General features: G+C 49.3%; 2 protein-coding genes across 7 annotated transcripts in view; both read left to right on the top strand.

Moving 5' to 3' along the window:
* GOT2 (glutamic-oxaloacetic transaminase 2) overlaps nt 1-7,043 on the top strand; it is a 28,586-nt gene extending 21,543 nt beyond the window's left edge. Inside the window, exons 8-11 of one of the 2 annotated variants that reach the window (XM_082712390.1) lie at nt 235-400; nt 5,119-5,269; nt 5,827-5,957; nt 6,095-7,043. In XM_082712390.1, the coding sequence (XP_082568516.1) occupies nt 235-400; nt 5,119-5,269; nt 5,827-5,949 (440 nt within the window). In that variant the 3' untranslated portion in view covers nt 5,950-5,957; nt 6,095-7,043. Of the gene's footprint in view, nt 1-234; nt 401-5,118; nt 5,270-5,826 lie in introns of both variants that reach the window. The other variant, XM_082712389.1, reaches the window with a different exon arrangement.
* A 4,486-nt stretch (nt 7,044-11,529) lies between these two features.
* On the top strand, nt 11,530-23,696 carry SLC38A7 (solute carrier family 38 member 7). 5 transcript variants are annotated; one of them, XR_014305892.1, is made up of 13 exons: nt 11,538-11,593; nt 12,191-12,329; nt 13,676-14,097; nt 14,765-14,963; nt 15,205-15,349; nt 16,333-16,431; nt 17,040-17,097; nt 17,317-17,431; nt 18,768-18,915; nt 19,295-19,494; nt 20,204-20,258; nt 21,747-22,334; nt 22,455-23,696. XR_014305892.1 is itself a non-coding variant. In XM_082712104.1 (12 exons), the coding sequence occupies exons 3-12, from the start codon at nt 13,828-13,830 to the stop codon at nt 21,847-21,849; spliced, it is 1,392 nt and encodes a 463-aa protein (XP_082568230.1). In that variant the 5' UTR covers nt 11,530-11,593; nt 12,191-12,329; nt 13,676-13,827; the 3' UTR covers nt 21,850-23,696. The 5 variants fall into 5 exon arrangements, 3 of the variants coding, with proteins under 3 accessions (XP_082568230.1, XP_082568232.1, XP_082568231.1); XR_014305893.1 differs by having other exon boundaries at nt 11,539-11,593; nt 12,194-12,329; XM_082712104.1 differs by having other exon boundaries at nt 11,530-11,593; nt 21,747-23,696.
* The last annotated feature ends 267 nt before the right edge of the window (nt 23,697-23,963 follow it).

Here is a 23,963-nt window from a genome sequence, read left to right on the forward strand (position 1 = left end):
AACAAGAAATGACGGCTCCACAAGCCAAGAAGATGGATGTCATAGAAAGAGACCTTTTGAGTACTCAGACTTCCTGTAGCCTCTAGATTCACCTTACTGGTTGTCGAAAGCTTTTAAACAGATATTTTTGGGGCACTTCTGACAGAAGCATAATATGTAGCACATTGAATCATGACTTGCTTTCGCATGTGAGACTGGAAAACTGAACAACAAGGTCCATGTGTGTCTCTCCAGGTGAGCGCGTGGGAGCCTTCACTGTGGTCTGCAAAGATGCTGATGAAGCCAAAAGGGTGGAGTCACAGCTGAAGATCTTGATCCGTCCCATGTATTCCAACCCTCCCATCAATGGGGCCCGGATTGCCTCCACCATCCTGACCAGCCCTGACCTGCGAAAACAATGGTAACGGCTCAATGCTGCTCCCCCTGCCCCCGCCACCTGCCTTTCCCACCACCGAGCGTTCAGAGCTTGTTTATAGTCGGCAAGTTGTGATGTACAGTCTCACCCAGCTTCCCTGTCTGGGCGGGGAGGAGGAGAGAGGGGTATGATTCTGTTAGCTCATTTAGATACATCGGAGACCAACATAATTCAAGAAACGGCAGGGTTTTTTTATTCCATTATCTCCATTTTAAGTAAAACCTGCCCCCTATTCAACTGAGGCTCAAATTGAAGTACCTTACATAGGAAAACTTAAATTTTTAAGAACAACGTATTTTTTGTTTTTATCTTAATAATAGCTACCTCTGAATCAGTATTTCTGCTTTTTTGTTTTTTTTTTTTTTAAAGATTTTATTTATTTATCTGACAGAGAGAAATCACAAGTAGACGGAGTGGCAGGCAGAGAGAGAGAGAGAGGGAAGCAGGCTCCCTGCTGAGCAGAGAGCCTGATGCGGGACTCGATCCCAGGACCCTGAGATCATGACCTGAGCCGAAGGCAGCGGCTTAACCCACTGAGCCACCCAGGCGCCCTGCTTTTTTGTTTTTATTAGCCTTTCCGTCTGAATCTCTTGGCACCTGTGCTCAGACTTAGTGTCACTCAGTCTCTTTGACCATAGTCCACATAAGACATATTTTGTATCATGAACCCACATCCCTGTAAATGTACATGTAGCTGAAACAGTTGTCAAAAACTCAGTACTGGGGCGCCTGGGTGGCTCAGTGGATTAAAGCCTCTGCCTTCGGCTCAGGTCATGATCCCAGGTCCTGGGATTGAGCCCCACATCGGGCTCTCTGGTCAGCCGGAAGCCTGCTTCCTCCTCTCTCTGCCTGCTTGTGATCTCTGTCGAATAAATAAACAAAATCTTAAAAAAAAAAAAAAAAACTCAGTACTTAGGCTTTAGAACTGTGTTCTAGTATTTTCTGAATGCCAGTTGCATCCAACTACTGGAGCATTAATGGGTCATGCCACACAATTTAGAAACCTTGCTCTAGATCAGAGGTTAGAAAACTGTTCTGTGGGTCAAATCTAGTCTGCCCCCTATTCTTACAGAGTTCTATTTTTTTGATGAATTACATATGGCTGCTTTTGTGCCAAACAGCAGAGTTTAGTAGTTGTGACAGGGAGCAAATGGCCCGCAAAACCTAACGTTTATAATTCAGCCCTTTATAAGAAGTTTGCCATGTTAACTGTACTGGAACTTTAAAAAATTTGAAAATGAGAAGTTTGCCAACTCCTGCTCTATATATTTCAAAGTTAATAAAAAGCCAAGATGCCCATGAACAATGTGATTTGTCAGATAAGAGTTTATCTTTGGAGCTGGTTAATTGAGAGGCTAGAAGATCCCTGAGCAGCTTCTCAGGGAGAAAAGCTAAATCTGTTGTCTGCTGTCTGCAAGAAACTTTATCTGCAGCCCCCCAGCTTATCACATGACAGCTATTCTTTCTAATTTAAATTACTCCTATGGAACATTGAACTAAGCCTGGTTCAGGGTAGTTCTTTTTAGTCAAATATACTCATGGAGGGCTTACCAAGAAACTGACTACTTTTTTATTTGTACTTTTTTCCCGTTATAAAATTCTTATGTAAGTATATTTCAGAAAGTTTGGGAGAGGGAAAAAACTCACTGTAAATCTAGTCATTAAAGCCCACCTTTTGTCTTTCTTCACTGTTTTCCATCATGGTAACATACAATGTACTTTACTCGTATCTATGTATGATGTAGGTTTGGTGGTGGTTTTGTCTCTTTGAGTTACTCTAACCTTTTTTTTTTTTTTAACTTCATATTTTTAAGTGGTTTCTTGTATTCCCTAATGGTTATCAAGATGTCATTTTAACGTGTGCACTTCAGTATACCTTTGAAGTCTTGTGTACTAAGGTAACAAAGGAACTGTGCTAGATGAGTGAGGCATTTCGGCCTGTGGGTAGTTTATTATCAGGTGAGAAAGGTACACATACAGCCTTGATACAAGAGACAAAGAATAAATGCGGACCAAAGGAAGGGCTGTTGATTCTAACTGGGTATAAAGGAGAATATAATGAAGACAGCAGCCTGTGAGCTGTGCCTTGAAGGGAGAAGAAGGCTTTCCCCCGCCAACCAAATAAAGAGTTAAGGAGAACTGAACAGAGCTGTGCCTGAGGACAGGCACAGGAACACATTGTGCATTCTGTAGGGCATGCTTTGGAAGTCCCAGGGAGGGGAGTTTCTGTGGCCTTGACTCTGAGGGGGAGGAGGATAGAGAAGGCAGCAAAGCTGGGAAGTTGGGCACAAGTGATGAAGCACCTTCACCGAGATCTTGAGAAGTCCGAACTTCATTCTCTGGGTACCAGTGAGCACAGAAGGGTTTTGCTGTGCTGGAGTTGCCCTGGATCTAGCTGTGGTCAGAGCCTCCATGCTTTAAGGATGGAGCTGGACAGAGATGGGACCGTAGGGAATTTAAAATCAACTATCATCCCTAGAGGAGTTGGGAGCTAGAGCTCCAGCCAGGAATCACGCTGCTGGTGAAGTGTTGCCAGCTTTTTACAGAGAGGAAACACCCGTTTTTATGTGGAAGTGCCCAATTTTAAATGTTTACCTGAGTCAAATAAAAATTACTAATACTTTCTTTGACTTCTGATTGGCAGTTGTGACCCATCGTAACTGTGTATGACATCATCATAGATGGTTTAAGAACATGAACACGTTAGAACAGGGAGGTAAACTATAAATATTTTTAGTCATCTAGTTGGGCAAGAATTTCCCCTAGAGCCATAGGTCTAGAATGGCAAGGGGAGATTCTAAGGAAGGCGATGATGTCCAGAATCAAGTGAGCCCTGTGTATCAGAGGACTGCCTTCAGTTGCCAGATAGGACTGTCCCTCCCTCCCTGGGCTTTCAATGGGGCACTGTTCTGTTGGTTCTTAAATTGTCCTGCCTTGTTCCATAGTTGGTAGTTCACAAGTTTGTTCCCAGTTTTGGTTTTAAGATTTAAAGGCAAGGACTGTGTCTGAACCCTCCCTTCTCACCACCTAGCATATGGCTTGGCACATCATAGGTTTCCAATGCACTGTCTTAACTGCAAAAGCAGGAGTCTGTATTCCATCCATGTTAAAAATAAGGTCATAGTTTACTATTTAAAACACAACTTTGGGGGCACCTGGGTGGCTCAATGGGTTAAGTGTCTGCCTTCAGCTCAGGTCATGATCCTGGGCTCCCAGGATCGAGCCCCACGTCAGGCTCCCTGCCCAGTGGGGAGGCTGCTGCTTTTTCTCCCTCTGCTCCTCCCCAATTCATGCTTACTCGCTCTTTCTCTCCCTCCACCAAATAAATAAAATGAAATCTTAAGAAAAAAAAAAAAAAAAACACAACTTTTCCACTTTTCCCACTGCATAAACAATAGAGAGCCTTAGCCTTCCTAGATTTGAGTCACTTGTTCTTTTTTTTTTTTTTTTCTTTTTCTTTTTCTTTTTTTTTTTTTTTTTAAGATTTATTCATTTATTTGAGAGTACAGGGTTGAGGTAGGATAGAAGGAGAGGGAGAATTCCAAGCAGTCTGCATGCTGAGCACAGAGCCTGACACAGGGCTCAATCAACTCCAAGATCATGTCCTGAGCTGAAATGAAGAGTCACATGCTTAACCAACTGAGCCATCCAGACACCCCTCATCATTCTTTTATTATTATTATTATTATTGTTTTATAAACATACAATGTATTATTAGCCCCAGGAGTACAGGTCTGTGAATCGCCAGGTTTACACACTTCACAGCACTCACCATAGCACATACCCTCCCCAGTGTCCATCACCCAACCACCCTCTCCAGGCCCCCCTCCACCTGGCAACCCTCAGTTTGTTTTGTGAGATTGAGTCACTTGTGGTTTTTCTCCCTCCCAATCCCATCTTGTTTCATTTATTCTTTTCCTACCCCCAAACCCCCCACATTGCATCTCCACTTCCTCATATCAGGGAGATCATATGATAGTTGTCTTTCTCTGCTTGACTTATTTCACTAAGCATGATACGCTCTAGTTCCATCCACGTCGTCGCAAATGGCAAGATTTCATTTCTTTTGATGGCTGCATAGTATTCCATTGTGTATATATACCACATCTTTATCCATTCATCTGTTGATGGACATCTAGGTTCTTTCCATAGTTTGGCTATTGTGGACATGGCCACTATAAACATTCGGGTGCACATGCCCCTTCAGATCACTAAGTTTGTATCTTTAGGGTAAATACCCAGTAGTGCAGTTGCTGGGTCATAAGGTAGCTCTATTTTCAACTTTATGAGGAAACTCCCTGCTGTTTTCCAGAGTGGTTGCACCAGCTTGCATTCCCACCAGTAGTGTAGGAGGGTTCCCCTTTCTCCGCATCCTCACCAGCATCTGTCATTTCTTGACTTGGTAAGGTTAGCCATTCTGACTGGTGTGAGGTGGTATCTCATTGTGGTTTTGAACCCCTCGTCATTCTTAATAACTACATCACCTTAGTCATTAGTGTAGTAATAGAAAACAATGCAGTAAAATAGCTTTTTACTTGCTGAACCAGTGACAGCATCTGACTTGGGCTAGGACAAAGAATTAAGGCACACTGGGGAAACAGCCCAGGAACGTAAAATTGCTATGAGCTCTGTCTTATTTGTTGGTGTTTGTCTAGAACTGAGCTGCATCCCGGGGTTCTTTTTGGGTTTTTTTTGTTTTACAGGTTGCAGGAAGTAAAAGGCATGGCCGACCGCATCATTAGCATGAGGACTCAGCTGGTGTCCAACCTCAAGAAGGAGGGTTCCTCCCACAACTGGCAGCACATCACTGACCAGATTGGCATGTTCTGTTTCACGGGACTAAAGCCCGAGCAGGTGAGAGGGCCCTGATTTCTCCTCAACTGACCAACTGATCAGTCCTCACAAACGAGAATTCCTCACAGATCCCTTACCTATTCTCAGGTTACCATTAAAACGGTCCTTTTGGAACCCTGTTAGGTAAAGGAAGAGTGTAGCATTCATTTGGTTTTGTTAATAGTCATTTCTCTGTCTGTATCCCCCGTGAGGCTGCAAACTGCTGAAAAGCAGAGCAGGTTTTGGTCATTCTTTGGACCACTGCGGCTTCTCTGAAGAAATCCCAGAACAAGCAGGAGCCTGAATATTGATAGGAGACATAGCTGAGCTCTTCCATAGCTGGATTCTGGATCTGTTTTTTCTTCAAATGCTCGATCTAAGATTTGTTTTCACCTGTTCACACCTCAGAATTCATCATCCAACTTTAAGATGGCTTTTTATCCTTCTCTCTATGCTAGCCCACCAAATTCTGGGAATAGGGTTTAAGCAAGAAAATTGAGTTTCTGTTTTCCTGTTTTAATGCATGGGCTGGGCAAAATCCCACTGCCTAGAATGCTCCTAAACTCTCTTTTCTGCAGGTGGAGAGGCTGACCAAGGAGTTCTCCATCTACATGACAAAGGACGGCCGCATCTCTGTAGCAGGGGTCACCTCTGGCAATGTGGGCTACCTTGCCCATGCCATTCACCAGGTCACCAAGTAATTTCCCTGGTGAGAGACAACCTTCCTGCCTACGACCCCTGCTGTTGTGAAATTCACACAGAGAGAAGAGGAGGGTGGATGGTGGTGAGCAGGTCCTATCTTTCAACCACAGTAGTTAACACTCAACCACTGAATGTGTTTCGCAGAAAAGAACGCGTAGTGAAATAGGGCAGAGGCATCTGCGGCGGGTGTCTGAAACTTTGTGGCTCAAAACCAAACTTCTGCTCATCCTTGAACCTCAGCTATTCCAAAAGAGTTTACATGTACGAGGAAGACAGAAACCCTATTGATCATGCCATTGCAATATTCCAGAAGCTTTAACTGCAGCACCTTAGGGCGTTGGGGCACCTCTAGATCCGGCATGAGAACAGCACCCGCAAGAGGTGTATAGGAAGAGCCCGTTCCGACATTCGCAGGCGACCTCACGTGTGTCCCCCTGCGATCCAGCAAGCTTATCAGCGGACCTTGTGACAGAAGTCATGTTTCATGAAAACCAGCAAGTCTGCCGCTGCAGCGAGGAAAATAAAAAGATGCTGTTTCCTGTCTTATTTAAGAAGAAAAAAAAGGTTCTTTTCAATACTTTCAGGCATTTTAATGTTCTTCTCTTTTCCCTTATCATTGTTGTTCTTTTCCTTAGCCACAGAGATCTAAAACTAGCCTGCATTTTCATCCTGCGCTACTGCTTGACTGACTACCTGCCCCATCCTAAGAGGCTGTCCTTATTTGAAGAACAAAGGAGATAATGTACTGCGCCTCCCATACCCTCACCTTACTCGTCAGAGAATAGCCCAGAGTAGGTAATGGCCCTTGAGGCCAGCATCATCTTCAGTGATTGGTTGTCTACTGTCGGGTGTCGCCTCTGCCCGGTTGGACCCCTTTGTTGAGTGCAGTTGTGCTGTCTGTCATCTCACATCATGAGCGGGCGATGCAGGGCAGAACCAGGAGAGCGGATCCCTGCGCTTCGGTTTTAACCTCTTTGTGCTGCCAGCTGGGCTCAGGTTTTACCCTTTGGAAAGATAACCACCATCTGCTCCAGTCATGTAGACTTCTTGCAGCCTGGTTTCTCTGTTCAAAATAAAGTTACTACAGACCCCACCGCTGTCTCCTGTGGTATGTTTTTCTTTAATGGAAGGAAAGGGTAGGAGTGGCCGGATGTCCCAGAAGTTTGCTGGCCTGTTCAGCTGCCTGTAAGCCAGGAGGTGGGTGAGCTGTTCCATATGTAAACAAAAGCCATGTCTTGGTCTTGCCATTTGGCTTTTCCAGTCCAACAATGTTGAAAATGTGGGTATAATCCTTTGGACTTTGGGAAACAAGTGGAATACCTTGAAAGAAACTATAGATAGAACAGGGGTAAAGAAACAGGGGGCAGTGGCGACTTTAAGTGTCTATAGGAGCCAAGTAGGTAACAGAAGCAAACAATGAATGTAAAGTAAAAAAGGGATGTGAAATAGAAGGTAACTGGTGAGCAGCCTCCATCCTCAGTGTTGAGGAGTCGTAGGGAAATGATAGCACCTAGAGAAAGTTCAGGATTGCGGGTCTTGTGGTTTTTTGTTTTTCAAGATTTTATTTATTTGACAGCACAGGCAGAGGGAGAAGCAGGCTCCCCACTGAGCAGGGAGCCTGATGGGAGACTCCATCCCAGAACCCTGGGATCATGACCTGAGCCGAAGGCAGACGCTTAACCAACTGAGCCACCCAGGCGCTCAGGTCGTAACTTTTTTTTTTTTTTTTAAGATTTTATTTATTTATTTGACAGAGAGAGATCAGAAGCAGGCAGAGAGAGAGAGAAGGAAGCAGGCTCCCGGCTGAGCAGAGAGCCCGATGCGGGGCTCGATCCCAGGACCCTGCGATCATGACTCAAGCTGAAGGCAGTGGCTTAACCCACTGAGCCACCCAGGTGCCCCCGTAACTTTTTTTTAAATAAAAATGGAAACTATGGGAGGTCTACCGATGTTTAAAAGTTGTCAACTAATTCAGTTTGTCGTAAAATGATTTGCAACCAAGATGCATATAGTAGGTTGCCAGTGCACAACCTTTAACATGAAGTCATGTGCTCTGATGGCAGACATCTAGCAGTGGCACCTGCTTAGCATCAGTCCTGCTCAAGGTTATTCTGTCCCTTCTGCTTAGTGCTAGGAACCATTCAAGATGGGCCAGCTACTGAGCAGACAGTGGAACAGGACTCAGGCCCATCCTCAGTGTTTTTTGACAGGGAGGGGGAGAGAGGAAAGTGAGCTCTTGTTTTTCTTCGCTCCCCAAAGGGAAGAGTACACTGAGGAGCAGGTGGCTCTTCTGTGATCCTCTTGCTAATGGAAATAACCCAGCCAAAGGAAGTGAATGGGCCAGGTTACCGGGTGTCTTGGAAATATCTTAAAAGGAAAAGCAATAAATAATATTAACTGATCCATAAAGGGACTGACTGCTAAGTCTCTTGTCTGGAGCCAAAGGATGAAAGTTGGCTGCCAAGCCCTCAACCAAAAAAGGAACTTAACCACCCTGCTGACTTGTTATTTTTAAACATGTATTACCAGCACACCCTGGACTAAGTCCCATTCCTCACTGAAAACAGACCTGGTGGTGTGAACCTGATGCTTCTCTCCACTGTTCAGACTGCTTCACCCCTTCCGAGTTTCTCAGGCTCTTAAGATGTTAGTGTGCTTGCACGTGATGGGGGAGGTGGTTTGCCCACTCAGAAGAGTCATGCCTTTGTTCTGTTACAATTTAAGGTATAATAGTTTCCAAATCTGTGTTGATTTTTTAAATATTGGTTTCCTGTTCTTACCTTTGGGCATTCTGACTCAGTATTTCTGAAATAAGGCTTGGGAGTCTATTTTTTAAAATAAGAGAAAGAAAACTTCCCAGGTGGTTCATATATAGCTGACCCATGGGCAGCCATTGGACACCATTAGATGAGACTGCTTCAGGCTTACATCTAAACCAAAGCCAGCTCATTTATACTCCTTGAAGAAAACAATTTTTTAAAATTTTATTTATTCGTCAGAGAGCATGCGCACACAAGCAGGGGGAGTTGCAGGCTTCCCACTGAGCAAGGAGCTGGATGCAGACTCGATCCCAAGACCCTGGGATCATGACCTGAGCCGAAGGCAGGCTCTTAACTGACTGAGCCACCCAGGCGTCCTACCTTGAAAAGAATTTCTGAAACTTTCCTTACTTCTAGGCTTAGGAATTTGGTGGGATTTTTTTTTTTTTCGTTTTTTGGGTTTTTTCTCTGAAATTACTAGTTTACTGTTTTTAAAAAAGATTTTATTTATTTATTTGTCAGAGAGATAACAAGCAGAGGAGCAGCAGGCAGAGGGAGAAGCAAGACTCCCCGCTGAACAAGGAGCAAGATGCAAGACTCAGATCCCAGGACCCTGTGATCATGACCTGAGCCAAAGGCAAAGGCTTAACCAGCTGAGCCACCCAGGCGTTCCACTAGTTTACTCTTACAACCAGTAACTAAAAGACCAACTTTTTCAAAACAATCTTATTTTTTTTTAAGTTGAGATTAATACTGCAACTTACATATCTGAAAAGGGACTTCTATACAGAATATATAAAGAACCAGCACAAATCAATAATCAAAAGACAACTCGATGGGCGCCTGGGTGGCTCAGTGGGTTAAGCCGCTGCCTTCGGCTCAGGTCGTGATCTCAGGGTCCTGGGATCTAGTCCCGCATCGGGCTCTCTGCTCGGCAGGGAGCCTGCTTCCCTCTCTCTCTCTCTCTGCCTGCCTCTCCATCTACTTGTGATTTCTCTCTGTCAAATAAATAAGATCTTTTTTAAAAAATTAAATTAAATTTTAAAAAAAGACAACTCGAGTAATGACGGGAAAAGGGGTCTAAATAGACAATTCTCCAGAAAAGACATACTGATAACCAATAAGCTACTAACAGCAGGGAAATACAAATCAAAACCTCAATAAGAATCTGTTCAGACCTGCTAGGATGGGTATAAGAAAAAGAGAAGATAACGAGGTATCAAGGCTATGAGAAATTGGGAACTCATACACTGCTCCTAGGAATGTAAAAGGGTGCAGCGGTTTTGGAAAGCAGTCTGGCAATTTCTCAAAAGTTCAAACAGTTAACATTTGACCCAGCAATTCTACTACTATGTAAATACTGAAGATAAATGAAAACATGCACCCATACAAAACCTGCATGTGAGTGTCTGTTGCACTGTTATTCACAAGAGCCAGAAACTGAAAACAACACAAATGTCCAGTCAGTTGGTGAAAGAATAAACAAAATGAGGAATAGCTCAACAATGGACTGTTAACCAGCAATAAAAAAGGATGAAGTACTAATACATGCTCCAGCATGGAGGAACCTTGAAAACAGCAGAAGGCAAATGTTGTAGGTAATGAGAAAGTCACATATATCAGTCTGAGGTGCATGTTCTTGTGACACAAAGTCACATATGACTGTTTTTATGAAATGTCAAGAATGGGCAACTCCACAGAAGCAGAGAGTAGATTAGTAGTTTCCAGGGGCTTAGAGAAAGGAGGAGTGGAGAGCGACTACTCATAGTTAAAGAGTTTAGGAAGAGTGATAGCAGTGTTCTGAAATTAGGTAGGTTGCAAAACTCTGAATATACTAAAAACGACTGTACTAGACACTTAAAAAGGTTGAATTTGGGGGCTCCTAGGTGGCTGGGTCCATTAAGCATGCAACTCTCGATTTTGGCTCAAGTCATGATCCCAGGGTCTTAGGATCAAGCCCCACATGGAGCTCCCTCCACACCTCTCCCACTGCTCACTCTGGGTGTGTGTGTTTCTCTCTAAAACAAATAATTCTTTTTTAAAATTTATTTTGTTGAAGATTTTACTTATTTATTTATGTTATTTATTTATTATTAGCGCAAGTGGAAGGGAGGGCAGAGGGAGAAGCAGTCTCCCCATGGAGCAGGGAGCCTGATGGCAGAACTTCATCCCAGGACCCTGGGATCAGCAGAAGGCTGACAAGGCACTGAGCCACCAGGCACCCCAATAAATCTTTTTTTTTTAAGTAAAAAGGGTGAAATTTATGGTAAAATGCCTTAAGTCCAATAGTTACTTACGTTTCAAAAATTTGCAAATAGCTCAGATATCCTGCAAATGATTAGTTACACAAACTGGCATATACACCGCTTGGAATGTTCCTCAGTAATAAAACATAGAGGTTGATACACAACTTGGATGGATCTCTGGGGGATTATGCTGAATACAGAAAACCAATCCTGACTACAGACTGTTTCATTCTATTTATATAACTTTTTTTTTTTTTTTTTAGATTTCTATTTATTTATTTGGAAGAGAGAGAGAAAGTTCAAGAAGGGAGGGGGCAGAAGAAGAGGAAGCAGCAGACTCCCCACTGAGCAAGGAACCTGACGCGGGGCCCATGGAATCATGACCTGAGCCAAAAGCAAACGCTTAAGCAGCTGAACCACCCAGGATTAAAACTAACAGGATCAGCATGGTGAGCTGGGCCGGGAGAGGACCTCAGGTCATTACTGTGGGGTCGAGGATTCACGCAGCTGGCGCCATCCAAGACTAAAGCCGGCGGAAAACTACAACTCCCAGCGTCTCCCTCGCCGCTGGATCTCAGGCGGTCACGTGACCACGGCTCACGTGTCCCTGCTGCCGGCTCGGGCGTGAAGCACCGTAGGTAGGTGGCCGGAGCAGAGGGTGTGGAGTTAAGTCCTGGGTCTGCGGTCCCCGCTGCGGCAGTGTCCTCCCCACTCCTTGCAGGGCTCTGAAGCCCGAAGTCCTGGGTCCCCCGCCCGCCCTCGGTTGTGCCGGGTGTGCCCGGCGGTGATCCGGGACGGTCTCCACCTGGTGCTAGGCCGGGATCCAGTACGGGAGCGCCTCCCTGTCCTCCCTCACAGCAGCCCTTTCACCTTGCTTGGTGCCTGAGGCGAGCCCTGGGTGCGCCCCGGGTGCGCCCTGGCCCACTTCCTAGTGCAGCCCACCCTGCCTGTTTCTGGGATCCAGCCACAGGCTGGACGGGGCGCCCGTTCCCATTGGAATGTGAGGGGGCCCAAGGCAGTGGTTACAACTCTGGCTTGAGCCTGTGGACATCAGGCTTGTAGTTCTGACTCTGCCAACTACCGGCTGTGACATTACTCTAGTCTTTTTCCTTCCCTGGGCCTGATCCCCTCGCTGATCTGGTGCTCTGATCTGTGAGTTAGCGTCACAGCTGCTCAGTTCCCTTCCCTCTGCTGACCAGCACAGAAACAGCTCAAACTCTTCTCTCTGCTGACAGCAGATTTTAGGTGAAGTTTTGAGAAAGAAGAAATTGGGGCCAGAGGGAAGTGAGGAAAATCAGATCCCAGATCTTTGGAGAGAAAGAGCTGTAAGGAACAACACACCCTCTACCACAGACCGTCAGGTGGAAATAGCAGGTAAGCTGGGGGTTGTGGAGCTGAGGACTTTTGGGGGAAGGAGAGCTGAGAAATCTTGGACCACTGCAGAGGCCTCTGTGTCTGAGATGCAAGCAGGGTGGATGAGGAGGTCTCACGGCTCTGGGGAGTGCTGACTTCACACGGCTCTCTCTCGAGCTGTACTGGAAAGCTGGGAGCTCCAAACTCTACCTCCACTACCCACAGCTTTGATTTTTTGCTGAGTTACTGGTTGGGTAACAGGTTGCAATAAGAGGAAGCCCTTTGGCATCTGACTGATCTTTCTGGACTTGGAGCTGGCAGAGAGAGAGTTCCTCTGGAGCTGGGTTCCTTGGGTGCGTGCTTGGTGACGGTTGTCTGAGAGCACCCACATTCTTCCTTTAACCTCTCAGGAGTATACGAGTCCCATTTTTGTTCAGCCATCACCAGGAGGAGAAATGAGAAACATCTGACAATCTACGGGCTCTCATTAGTCATTCTAACCGCCCCCCCCCCCACCACCACCGCAGTGTACTGAGGGCATCAGAGGGTTGCCTCTGATGGTGGTTAGGTCACTTACCCAGGAAAAAAAAACGCGAATTAGCCTTGAATTTTGAAGGGCTTTGGAAGCTAAGCAGAATTTAGACTCTGGGCCAGAGGGAGGTGTATGGGACTGTAATACACGGAAATACTGACAGTTCTAGGTGAGGGCTGTTCTTGCAACCCTGTGAGTAGAAACCGGCTGATAGATAGAGATCCAAATCCTGTTCTCCTTCTTGCTAATATGTGACCCTGGGTCAGTGATATGATCTCTCTGAACCTTATGACCACTGTGGTAAGAATTGAATGAGATAAGATATGTCCGGGGCACCTGGATGGCTCAGTGGGTTAAAGCCTCTGCCTTCGGCTCAGATCATGATCCCAAGGTCCTGGGATCGAGCCCCGATCGGGCTCTCTGCTGGGCGGGGAGCCTGCTTCCTCCTCTCTCTCTGCCTGCTTCTCTGACTACTTGTGATCTCTGTCTGTCAAATAAATAAATAAAAATCTTAAAAATTTTTTTTTTAAAAAGAGAGATAAGACATGTCTGTGATACTCCTGCCCAGCGTGTAGCCTCTCTGTAGTGCTGATATGTTAGTACGCCTCTGTTTTATGTTTATCTCTTACTGACCTTAAGGGTCTGTAAGTCTGAAGCAAGCAGGATTTGCATGGGCTATATTTCTGTCTCCGCCACCCTACACTCTGGCTACCAGTGACGTGTTCTGCACAGAGACACACCTGGGTTTGAATCTCAGCCATCTGACCTTCAGAATGTCGGTTCAGCTTTCTGTGCCCCTCTCAGGATAACAGTAGTACCTGTCTCTCCCATCTAGGTTGAGAAGAGCTGGGGCTCAGAGGCCACCCGGAGTAATAGTCCCAAACAGGCTGGTGCCGCCCTCCAGCTGAAGGTGTTCCCTCAGCTGCCCCAAGAATGTGATTGTGAAGCCAAATCTGCAGATCCAGTGGGAAGCAGGCTCCCGGGGCCATGGCCCAGGTCAGCATCAACAGTGACCTCGGCGAGTGGGGCTCGAGCATGGACTCTGGGGAGCGGGCCCGTCTGCTGCAGAGTCCCTGTGTGGACACGGCCCCCAAGAGTGAAGGGGAGGCCTCTCCTGAGGGTCTGGGCAGAGGTACCACTTCCACCCTTGGGGCCATCTTCATCGTCGTCAACGCCTGCCTAGGTGCAGGGCTGCTCAACTTCCCGGCTGCCTTCAGCACGGCAGGTGGGGTGGCGGCCGGTGTCGCGCTGCAGATGGTGAGTGTACTCGCTGCTCAGGTGGAAATTCAGTTCAGGGGCTGGGGCAAGGCTCTTGACTTCATTCAGAAGGGAGGTTTTACGTCTGAGATAGTGGTAGGTGACACCTGCCACCTCTGTCCCCACCCACACCCTTGGCAGACAGTACTAATCAATTCCAGCATTCTTTCCTCTGAGCCCAGAGGAGGCTTCAGAGCGCTTCCCAGCAGTCAGGGAAATTTGGACATCAGCTGCGTATTGAATAATTGTGTAGTTTATGTCTTAAAAGCAGGCCCTTGTCTTTTAAAACTACATGCTGAAATATTTACTGGTGAAATAATTTAGTAGCCTGTATTTCCTTCCAAATAATCCAGAGCGGGAGAGGGCATAGCAGAAACACGATGGGCCATGAACTGGTTATTTTTGAAGCTGAGTGGTGGGTGAATGGGGGTTCATGATACCATCCTGTCTACTTTTGTGTACGTTTGAAATTTTCCATAAGACTTTATATCTGTTTTGAGAGAAAACCTCAGTTCGGCAGCCTCCAGCCATCTGGTAAAGTTGCCGGCAAGATTAGACTCATTTAGTGAGCCGGCTTCGGGCATTGGCCCAGTCAACACTGTGCAAGCCCGGGCTGCCGGTTGCTGCCAGGCCTTCCGCACAGCCTCTGGCTCTGTCCTGCCTGCAGGGCATGCTGGTCTTCATCATCAGCGGCCTCGTCATCCTGGCCTACTGCTCCCAGGCCAGCAATGAGAGGACCTACCAGGAGGTGGTGTGGGCCGTGTGTGGCAAGCTGACGGGAGTGCTCTGCGAGGTGACCATTGCCATCTACACCTTTGGCACCTGCATCGCCTTCCTCATCATCATTGGGGACCAACAAGACAAGAGTGAGGCTCCCCCTCGGGACCTACTTCATCCCTCCCCCTCAGCACTCGTGCTCCCCAGGGGAGGGGACAGGCACAAAGACCTGCCCAGGGCCTGACTTGGATCCGGCATTCTTCTGCGAATCCTCCCTCCTGGTTGCTGAGCCCATTACACTGATGGAGGTCCTAAGGCTCACCGGAGGGGAGGGGAGGACCACAGCCTGCAGGAGCCCAGAGTGATATTCCCTCCTTCTTTCCTGTGCAGTTATAGCTGTGATGGCAAAGGAGCCTGAGGGGACCGGTGGCAGCCCGTGGTACACAGACCGAAAGTTCACCATCAGCCTCACGGCCTTTCTCTTCATCCTGCCCCTTTCCATCCCCAGAGAGATCGGCTTCCAGAAATATGCCAGGTTCGGAGACCCCACCCCAGCCCAGGCCAGACGGAAGCTCCTATCACAGGCAGCTAGAGACCCAGGCACTGCTAGAGAAGCTGTCTCCTTCTGGGGCAGCAAGAGTAGGCAAGGCAGGGTGGAGCAGGGCTTGCAAGGCTTCTGGCCTAAGGTTTCCTTTTGTGTCAGCCACAAGAAAGACAGTGGCCCTTTGCATCAGTGACTCTGCCCCAAATGTCCTGGTCAAAGAAGGGACAGATGATAATCAAGAGTGCGAAGGCAGCTTCCCGGCAGGGCTGTGGTTTTCCCAGGGAGAGTGGATTTGTGATCATTTGATATTGTGAAACCTGGCCCAGTGTTCCATGTAGCTTGGTAGGAAGGGAGAAGACTGGTTTCCTGGCTCAAGGTCTGAAAAGCTGTGCGATTCTGAGCGTTTCCTGCAGTCTGTATTTGACAGGGTCACACTCCGGGGTCCCCTTTCATGTTGACATCCCAGCCCTTTTCCCTCCAGCGCCTCCTAGTTCTCAAGGGCCCTACTCACATCTGTCACCAAGCACGGGCTGCACTGATGGAAGTAACAGATGGGCTTTGAGGCCCAGACCTCTGAGCCATGGAGCTGAACCAGTGCATTTCCTCACGGTTAGAAATGTCAGTCTGGCCCCCTCTTGGGGACCAGCTCCTTTTGAGCTGTGACCAGTTTCTCTAAAACTTACTTCTTTTTTTTTTTTTTTTTTTTAAGTTTGTTTATTTCTACACCCAACATGAGGCTCAAACTCATGACCCCAGGATCAAGAGTCTTATGCTCTTCTGACTGAGCCAGCCAGCCAGGCACCCCTCTAAAACTTATTTCTTGTGCATTATTTTAATCTTTGTTTGGAATAGTCCCCCAATTCACTCAGTAGACACTGTGGTCACTAGAGCTGAGGGTGGATATTCCCTGGGGTGAAATCAGAGAGGGAAGCTGGGGCTGGGGAAGATGAAACTCAATCCATTCTTTCTGGCAGCTTCTTGAGCGTCGTGGGCACCTGGTACGTCACTGCCATCATTATCATCAAATATATCTGGCCAGATAAAGAGATGACCCCAGGGGACATCCTGACCAGGTGGGTAAGAACCCCCAGGGGAAGCCACCACTTGGGCCCCAGGAGGTGCTGGGCCACCTAGGTGCTCTTCTCAAGGCTCATTGGCTCACCAGAGCTTGACTCATCCGTCATTGTAGGAAGGAGGCGGGAGGTCCTTATCTCTTTTTACTGGAGGGAAGAGTGAGGACCAGGGACAGGGAAACTTTGCCACCAATATCCAACAGATGAGTCGTCATGAGACAAGACCTCTGGTTACAGAGACTACCACAGTGGACTTGGAAGTTTTTGCAACTTGTGCTCATTTAATTTCTTTATCTTCTGTATGAGGAGAAACCAGTTTTGTCATTTAAGACAAAAAAAAGTTTCCTGTTTTTGAAAAAGAGAGAAAAGGTCCGGTACAGGAGCCAGAAATTCAGGATTTTGGTCTCTGCAGGGTCTTCCACAGCCCCAGTTTGCTGACCTGTGAAATAGAGATGTGCCCTCTCCCTGTTTCCAGACTTAGAGGGGGTTGAATGTGTAGAATAGTGGTGGGGGAGGGTCCTGGTGGCCTGAGTGAAGCAGGACATGGGGGTGATCGGTGGCTCTGCGTGGGGTACACATGCAGCAGATTCTTGTCTCTTTGTCCACAGGCCAGCTTCCTGGGTGGCTGTGTTCAATGCTATGCCCACCATCTGCTTCGGATTTCAGGTGCCGGTTGCAAGGATCCTGTCACCCTCTCAGCTCATTCCCCATTCCGGGCTGGACCCCACATTACAGGGAGGATGGGGACATCCTGGGAGAAAAGACAAAAGTCAGGGCCCTGGGGGTTGTCCTTTGTCCCCGTGGCTTTTGTCCTCCAACATACCTCCTTCCGGAAACCAGGGAAGGGATCACTTTGCCTCATAACTGTAACCTTCATCCTGACAGTGCCATGTGAGCAGCGTGCCCGTCTTCAACAGCATGCGGCAGCCCAAGGTGAAGACTTGGGGTGGGGTGGTGACAGCCGCCATGGTCATCGCCCTCGCTGTCTACATGGGCACGGGTGAGTGCTCCCCTCCAGTGGCTGGACTTGAAGTGCTCCCAGTTTCCGTCTTTGCCTCTCTGTCCTCTGGCCCAGGTCTCCTGGGGGACAGCCCTGCACTTCCAGCATATCAAACACTTCTGTAGGCGTTGGCTTGAACTCGGGCTGCCTTAGGCCTCCTCCCACCCGAATGAGAGAGGTGTATTCATGCATTCATTCAGCAGGTCTCATTCAGTCCCTAGTAAGGGCCAGGAACTGTTCCCAGCATGGGGGATGCTGTGAATATTGACAGCCATGGTCCTGCTCTCATGGAATTGATGGTCTAGCCAGAGAGAGCCTTACACAGTAAATCAGGAATCAGTAAGGCATTCTAGACAGTGGTGAGTGCCACTGTGATAGTCAAACAGGGAAGTTGTGGGTGGGCCTGGGAAAGGTGGGGATGGCCACCATGGATCACAGAAAGGGGATGGTTCACAGAGGCCTCCTCCCTGAGCGGGTGGCAACTGGGAAGGCCCTAGTGATGAGGAGCCAGAATCTGAAGGGCTGGGAGAAGAGCATTCCAGACAGAAAAGCCAAAAATGCCAAGCCCCTGAGGCAGGGACAGAAAGGCCTGGAGTGGACAGAGTTGGGGGCAGGCAGGGAGGCCAGACAGGGCCTGTTGGGCCTATTGGGCCTGAGGACTATTGGGAGCCAGAGAGGAAGCATTTCAAGCAGGGACACATCTTGGCAAAAAATGGCTATGGGTGCCATGCAGGGAATGGTTTAGATGACAGTGCAGGACCAGAAGACAAGGAAGCCCAGGCCCTGTGATTCTTTCCACAGGTGTTATGGGGCCAGCACTGCTCTACCTCTGAAGACAAAGCCAGGAACAGGAAAGGCAAATAGGCAGAGCCCCTGCCTTCCCGGGGTTCGTGTTCTGGTTGGGGAGACACATGATGAACAAGTGTTAAAAACAGAAAATGCAGAGAGAAAGTAGCAGTCTGAGGAAGATAGAGCAGGGTGACGTGAGTGAGTGCCCAGGGCCGGGGGTCATTGTGGATGGGCTGGGTGGGCGCGTTCTCTGAGGAACGGACATCTGAGCAGTGACCTGAAGGTGCGGGGAGGGGGGTGTGAAGGGCTGGGCAGACAGAATGTTCGTGCAGAGGAGTGTGCTGGGTGAGCTCAAGATGACAAAGGTGGCAGTGGGGATGGAATGAGAGAAGTCAGGGAGGAGGCCTTGGGTCCCACCCCGACACCGTCTTAGCCTCCAGAGCTGCTCCAGCACCCTCCCCGTATGATGCTGCACCCAGGAGTAAAAGGTCCATCCCCTTACCCTCCCAGGATCACCTCTGCCCAGCCCTCTTGTCCCTGTCCTCAGGCATCTGTGGCTTCCTGACCTTTGGAGCTGCTGTGGACCCCGACGTGCTGCTGTCCTACCCTTCTGAGGACATGGCTGTGGCCGTTGCCCGCGCCTTCATCATCCTGAGCGTGCTCACCTCCTACCCCATCCTGCACTTCTGTGGGCGGTGAGCACCCTCCCCACCCCATGGGGGTGCTCCCTCCCTGTCCCCCTCTCCCTTTTTGAAAGCCCTTTGAACATGGTCCTTTGACCTTCTCTGAGTCCTCTAAGGACCTGTAGTCCAGGTCCTTTCCTGAACACCTTGCCTTGTAGGTACCTGAGGAGAATAATAGCATGAGTTCCCAGGGGGCGAAGACATCCTGGGCCAGGCCAGGCACTGAGTGTATCACATCCACCATCTCCTCCAGTCCCCATGGAGTACCGCTAGGCCCACTCCACACAACAGGAAACAGGCGCAGAGCTTAGGGCCATACCCCCAGTCTGTTGGCTTGAGGTCTCGCTCCAGGAACTGGAGGGGGACCTCTGAGCCACGTCCTTGCGGGCAGGGCGGTGGTCGAAGGCCTGTGGCTGCGCTATCAGGGGATGCCCGTGGAGGAGGACGTGGGGCGCGAGCGGCGGCGGCGCATGCTGCAGACCCTTGTCTGGTTCCTGCTCACCCTGCTGCTGGCGCTCTTCATCCCTGACATCGGCAAGGTCATCTCGGTCATCGGAGGCCTGGCCGCCTGCTTCATCTTTGTCTTCCCAGGTGGGGACCCTCAGCCCCCTCCCCCCACAGTACTGGCCCCCCGGGTCTCCCGGCCTCAGGCTCCGTGGTTGAGCCCCGCCCCTCCTGAAAAGAAGGTCCAGATGCTTTCTCCACTTTGCTGATGAGGCGATGAGGGGAAGTCAACAGACTCAAGGCTTGAGTAGCAGCTTATTTGACCCAGCCTGCACTCCTAATGTTTCCTTCACACATTGGTCGCTGTGTGACAATGAGGGGTCGGGCTGGTTCGGCTTGGGATAGCCCAGAGGCTGATGGGGTCTGGTGGCCGCACACTGATGCAGAGGTCAGGAGACATTGGACACATGATGTGTGCCACCAGGTCCCTGGGAAATGGTCTCTTGGGCCCAGCCACGAATTCTGCCTGTACCCACCTTACTCCTCCCTGGGAGACCAGTTGGAAAGGCGTTGCCACATTGCTTGGAGCAGGGGCGGCCACACCTGCTCAGAAGGGCACGGGGAAGGGCCCCGGGTGTGGTGGGAGCTGCTGCCCCTGAGCTCTGTGGTTCGAGTGCAGCCCATGGGGTGCCTGTCAGGTGCCTCAGCTGTGTGGGGAGTGGAGGCGGAGATGGGGTATCGGGGAGGAACACACCAGGCCTTCTCGACTCACTGTCACCCGCTCTTGATAAAGGGGAAGGGGAGGCCTCAGTGAAGGAACCCACCCGAGCTCTGGGGGCCGCCTCTTCTCTTTCAGGACTGTGCCTCATTCAAGCCAAACTGTCTGAGATGGAAGAAGTCAAGCCAGCCAGGTAAAGCAGGGCACCCCTGTGGTCCTGTCAGGGAGGTGCTGGATGAGAGATGGTCCGGCGGGGGCAGCGGGGCCGGAAACAAGGATCAAGAGACTTGTAAACTTGAAAGCCATAAGAGTTTTCTAAATCCCTTTTTAAATGGGTGGCGCATGCCGGTTGTAACAGCTTCAATGCTACTGGAGGACTTCAGAGGAGAGCATGGAAGTCCCTCTTCCCCCCTGCAGCGCCCTCCCCGCCGCACCCCTTGTCCTGAGAGAGTTCTGTGTGCATGAAGCATGCGTGTGTATGCACAAGCATGTGACACTCTGTGTCTAGTTGGGGTTCTCCAAAAATGGCTTCATGCCAGACTCTCCTACCATTTGCGGTTCACTTAACCATGTGTCTTAGAGATCACTGTCAGCACAGGAAGATCCGTCCACTTCTTCCCTCTTTTGAGGACTGCAGTGTTCTGTTTTGTGGATGCATGAGGACTCTTATACGTGGGCGATTTGGCACACCTGTTTTGAAGATCTTAGTAGGATCAATTCTTAGAAGGGAATTGCTGAATAAAGGGATGTGCTCCTTTTGACTTTGGCACATGGGTTCAAATCTCCCTCTAGAAAGGCAGTACCAGTCAGAGTCCTAGCAGCAGAGAGTGAGAGCGCCTCTTCTGCACAGCCCTGCCAGGATTGTATGGAACAGTCTTTTAAATTTCTGTTAGTCTGATAGATGAAAAATATGACATTTTTTTTAAAAGATATTTTATTTATTTATTTGACCGACAGATCACAAGTAGGCAGAGAGGCAGGCAGAGAGGGAGGAAGGGGAAGCAGGCTCCTTGATGAGCAGAGATCCTGATGTGGGGCTCGATCCCAGGACCCTGGGATCATGACCCAAGCTGAAGGCAGAGGCTTTAACCCACTGAGCCACTCAGGTGCCCCTGACATTGTTTTAATATCCACGTTTTCTTGAATAGCACAGAGGTTGAAAACTGGTTGCAAGCTTTTTGAAAAAAAATTAATGTGCAAGTAATATTCCTTATAAAAAACTTTAAAAATATAAGTCTAAGGAAGAAAATTAAAATCATTCTGAATCTCAGTACCCTGTCGTACCCTCTTAATGCCCTGTTGCTTTCTTTGATGCATTGATTTGCAGATGTCTGCTTTTTTTTTTTTTTTTTTTGTAAATGGTATGGGTCACATTCTACATGAACTGCTTTTCCCTGAACATATTTCCATCAGAATACATGCATTCTGATCCTGGTTCTGCTCTTGGCTTGCTGTGACCAGTCCATGAATCCTGTTAGGTCTAGGTCTACTGACCCATGGTCTAGGGATCATATAATCTGGTCCCGCATACCTTTGTATGAAAAGCCACTTAGAAGTAGGAAGTGCCTACCCACAGGAGAAGTGATATAAGTTATTACAATAATTAACTGATAGATAGATAAAGTCTGCAAAGTTAAGGATGGGTTGACTGACCAGGCCCCTCTCTTCCTCTGTCCTACAGCTGGTGGGCGCTGGTCAGTTATGGTGTCCTCTTGGTCACCCTGGGAGCCTTCATCTTCGGCCAGACCACAGCCAACGCCATCTTTGTGGATCTCTTGGCATAACCACTGCCTCCAGGCAACACATGGCCTTTGCCGCTGGACCCAGGAACCCATCTCTTCAAGCTGTGGGGCCACCCTGAGTCCAACATCATTCCCCCTTTACTGGTGGGATGACATCTGGACATCCTTTTCCGGGGACAGTTCTGGAGTGAGATCAGGCCTCACCCCTCTGGACAGATCAGACCCGGCTCCCTCCTGCTTTCCAGTCCCAGCAGTGTGAGGATGGGCAGGGGAAGGTCCTGGGTCACAGAAGAACCTTCCTTGCCCTCCAGCTCTCAATTCTCCATGCCTGAAAAACACAGGGGAAGAGTGTCAGAACATCTCAGAAAAAAAGAACCCAGTCTGACTTGACTCTGGAGAAAGAGTGTGGGCACAGGACCACCGCCATCCTCCACAGAGCAGCCTGTCCTGAGCAGGAGCTGCGCGCCTGCCCGTTTGTCAGCCACTTGGCCCACAGTGGCTTCTCTGGGATCGGGCAACTTCCAAAGGTAGCACAAAAGTCCTACAGATGCACAGAGGTAGATAGAGTCATGCCTTGTCCACCCCATCCTGGGGCCTCTTTCCCCAAACCTGAGGATCCAGGCATCCCTGTCTTCCTCCGTTTGCAGACATCATCAAGTCTAATGTTTACAAACGGTGCCAGCCCGGCTCCGAACTAGAGGCCGGGGGCCGTGCCATGCCGCCACGGTGCTGTGAGGACTCCTCAGCTAGTTTTTCCCTTGGCAGGACGTCTGCTTTTCTCTCTCCGATTCCAGGTGGGCCCCTCGTTTCAGAGGCACAGGTTGGGTGATAAAGAAGGCTGGAACCTTCCAAACCCATGCAGGCTGGGCTAGTCAGGGTCCGGGGGAGCCTCTCCGATAGCTTCTCTTTCATTGACTGCTTCTCTTCTGCCTGCTCTCTAGTCATCTCTCTCCTGTCAGCCCTAGCAGGGTAGCCCTCAGAGAAGAGCAGCTGAGTTGTCACTGACTGGGCAATATTTGAGTATAGTCACACCAGTGTGGAAGTTTCCCTTCCGGTCCAGATCTGGTCTGTTCCCTCCCTTCATTGTTTCTTCACCCCCTACCCCATTTTTCTAGCTCAGTCTCTCCTCACATAAGCCTGGGGGTAGTAGACCTCCCTTCTCTTGCCCGCTTCTGCAGCTCCAGGGGTCCACCGGGCCAGCCTCAGCCACCTGTCAATCACACTGAGGTCACACATGGATTGTGCCCCAGATGGGGTGAGGAGGGACACTGTTCTCCTGGTCTGATTCCCATTTTTCCTTCTCCGGCTGTTCACTTCGACCAAACCCAGGCATTGAATCGAGCTTCCTCCACTGGGAACTCACAGCATTTCCTCAGCCCCTCCTGCCCAAAACCTCCATAGCCCAGGTGAGCGGGACCCCCACCCAGCAGCCCACCACTCAGGGCAGTGAGCTCACAGAAGCAGAGGCAGGCTGGTGGCGAAGTAGGCTTCTCCTCAGTTCCCAACCTGGATGACCACCTTTCCTCACATCCCCGTGCCCCCCCTCCACCCATCCTCAGCCCCTCAGGCAAGACCCATGCGGCTGCTTTCTCTCAGCCCCTGCATAGTGCCAGGCCCTTCCAGCGCCCATCCCTGCCAAGGCTAGGAGGTCCAGTCAGCAGGGCTGCACAGCCCCCTGAGGTTGGATTTCAGCTAAGGGATGGGGGATGTAAGGGGAGTCCTCGCACAGAAACAGACCTGTCAGGAGAAGGAGCTGGAATCTGGCCATTTGGCCTAACCTCAGGAGCCCCCTGCCCTGCCCTCCCTGCCAGGGTATTTTACGGTTTCTTTTCTACTCGTGCACATTCATACCAGGGAAGATGGTTAATAAAAAGAGGCTGTGCTGCTGAGCTGTGTGGCCTCCGTCTGGTGCTGGGGACAGAGTCCAGACCACTGACTGGAGGGAGGTAGCGGGGGTTGGGGGAGGGTAGGCGGGGACTTTTGGCCTTAATCAACTTTGACCCGTCTCAGGCATGAGTACTGCCATGCTCCCTTCATCGAGATGGGAACATACAAGTGGTTTGTGAGGACTCCCCTTTCCTCCGCATCCCACCAGCCCTTCCCTGCCAACCTGGGGACTCCCCCGCCCTGGGCTCCTGTCCTGCTGCCTCTGCCTT

Source organism: Mustela nivalis (assembly GCF_964662115.1).
Source record: "Mustela nivalis genome assembly, chromosome: 18".
NCBI lineage: Eukaryota > Metazoa > Chordata > Mammalia > Carnivora > Mustelidae > Mustela > Mustela nivalis.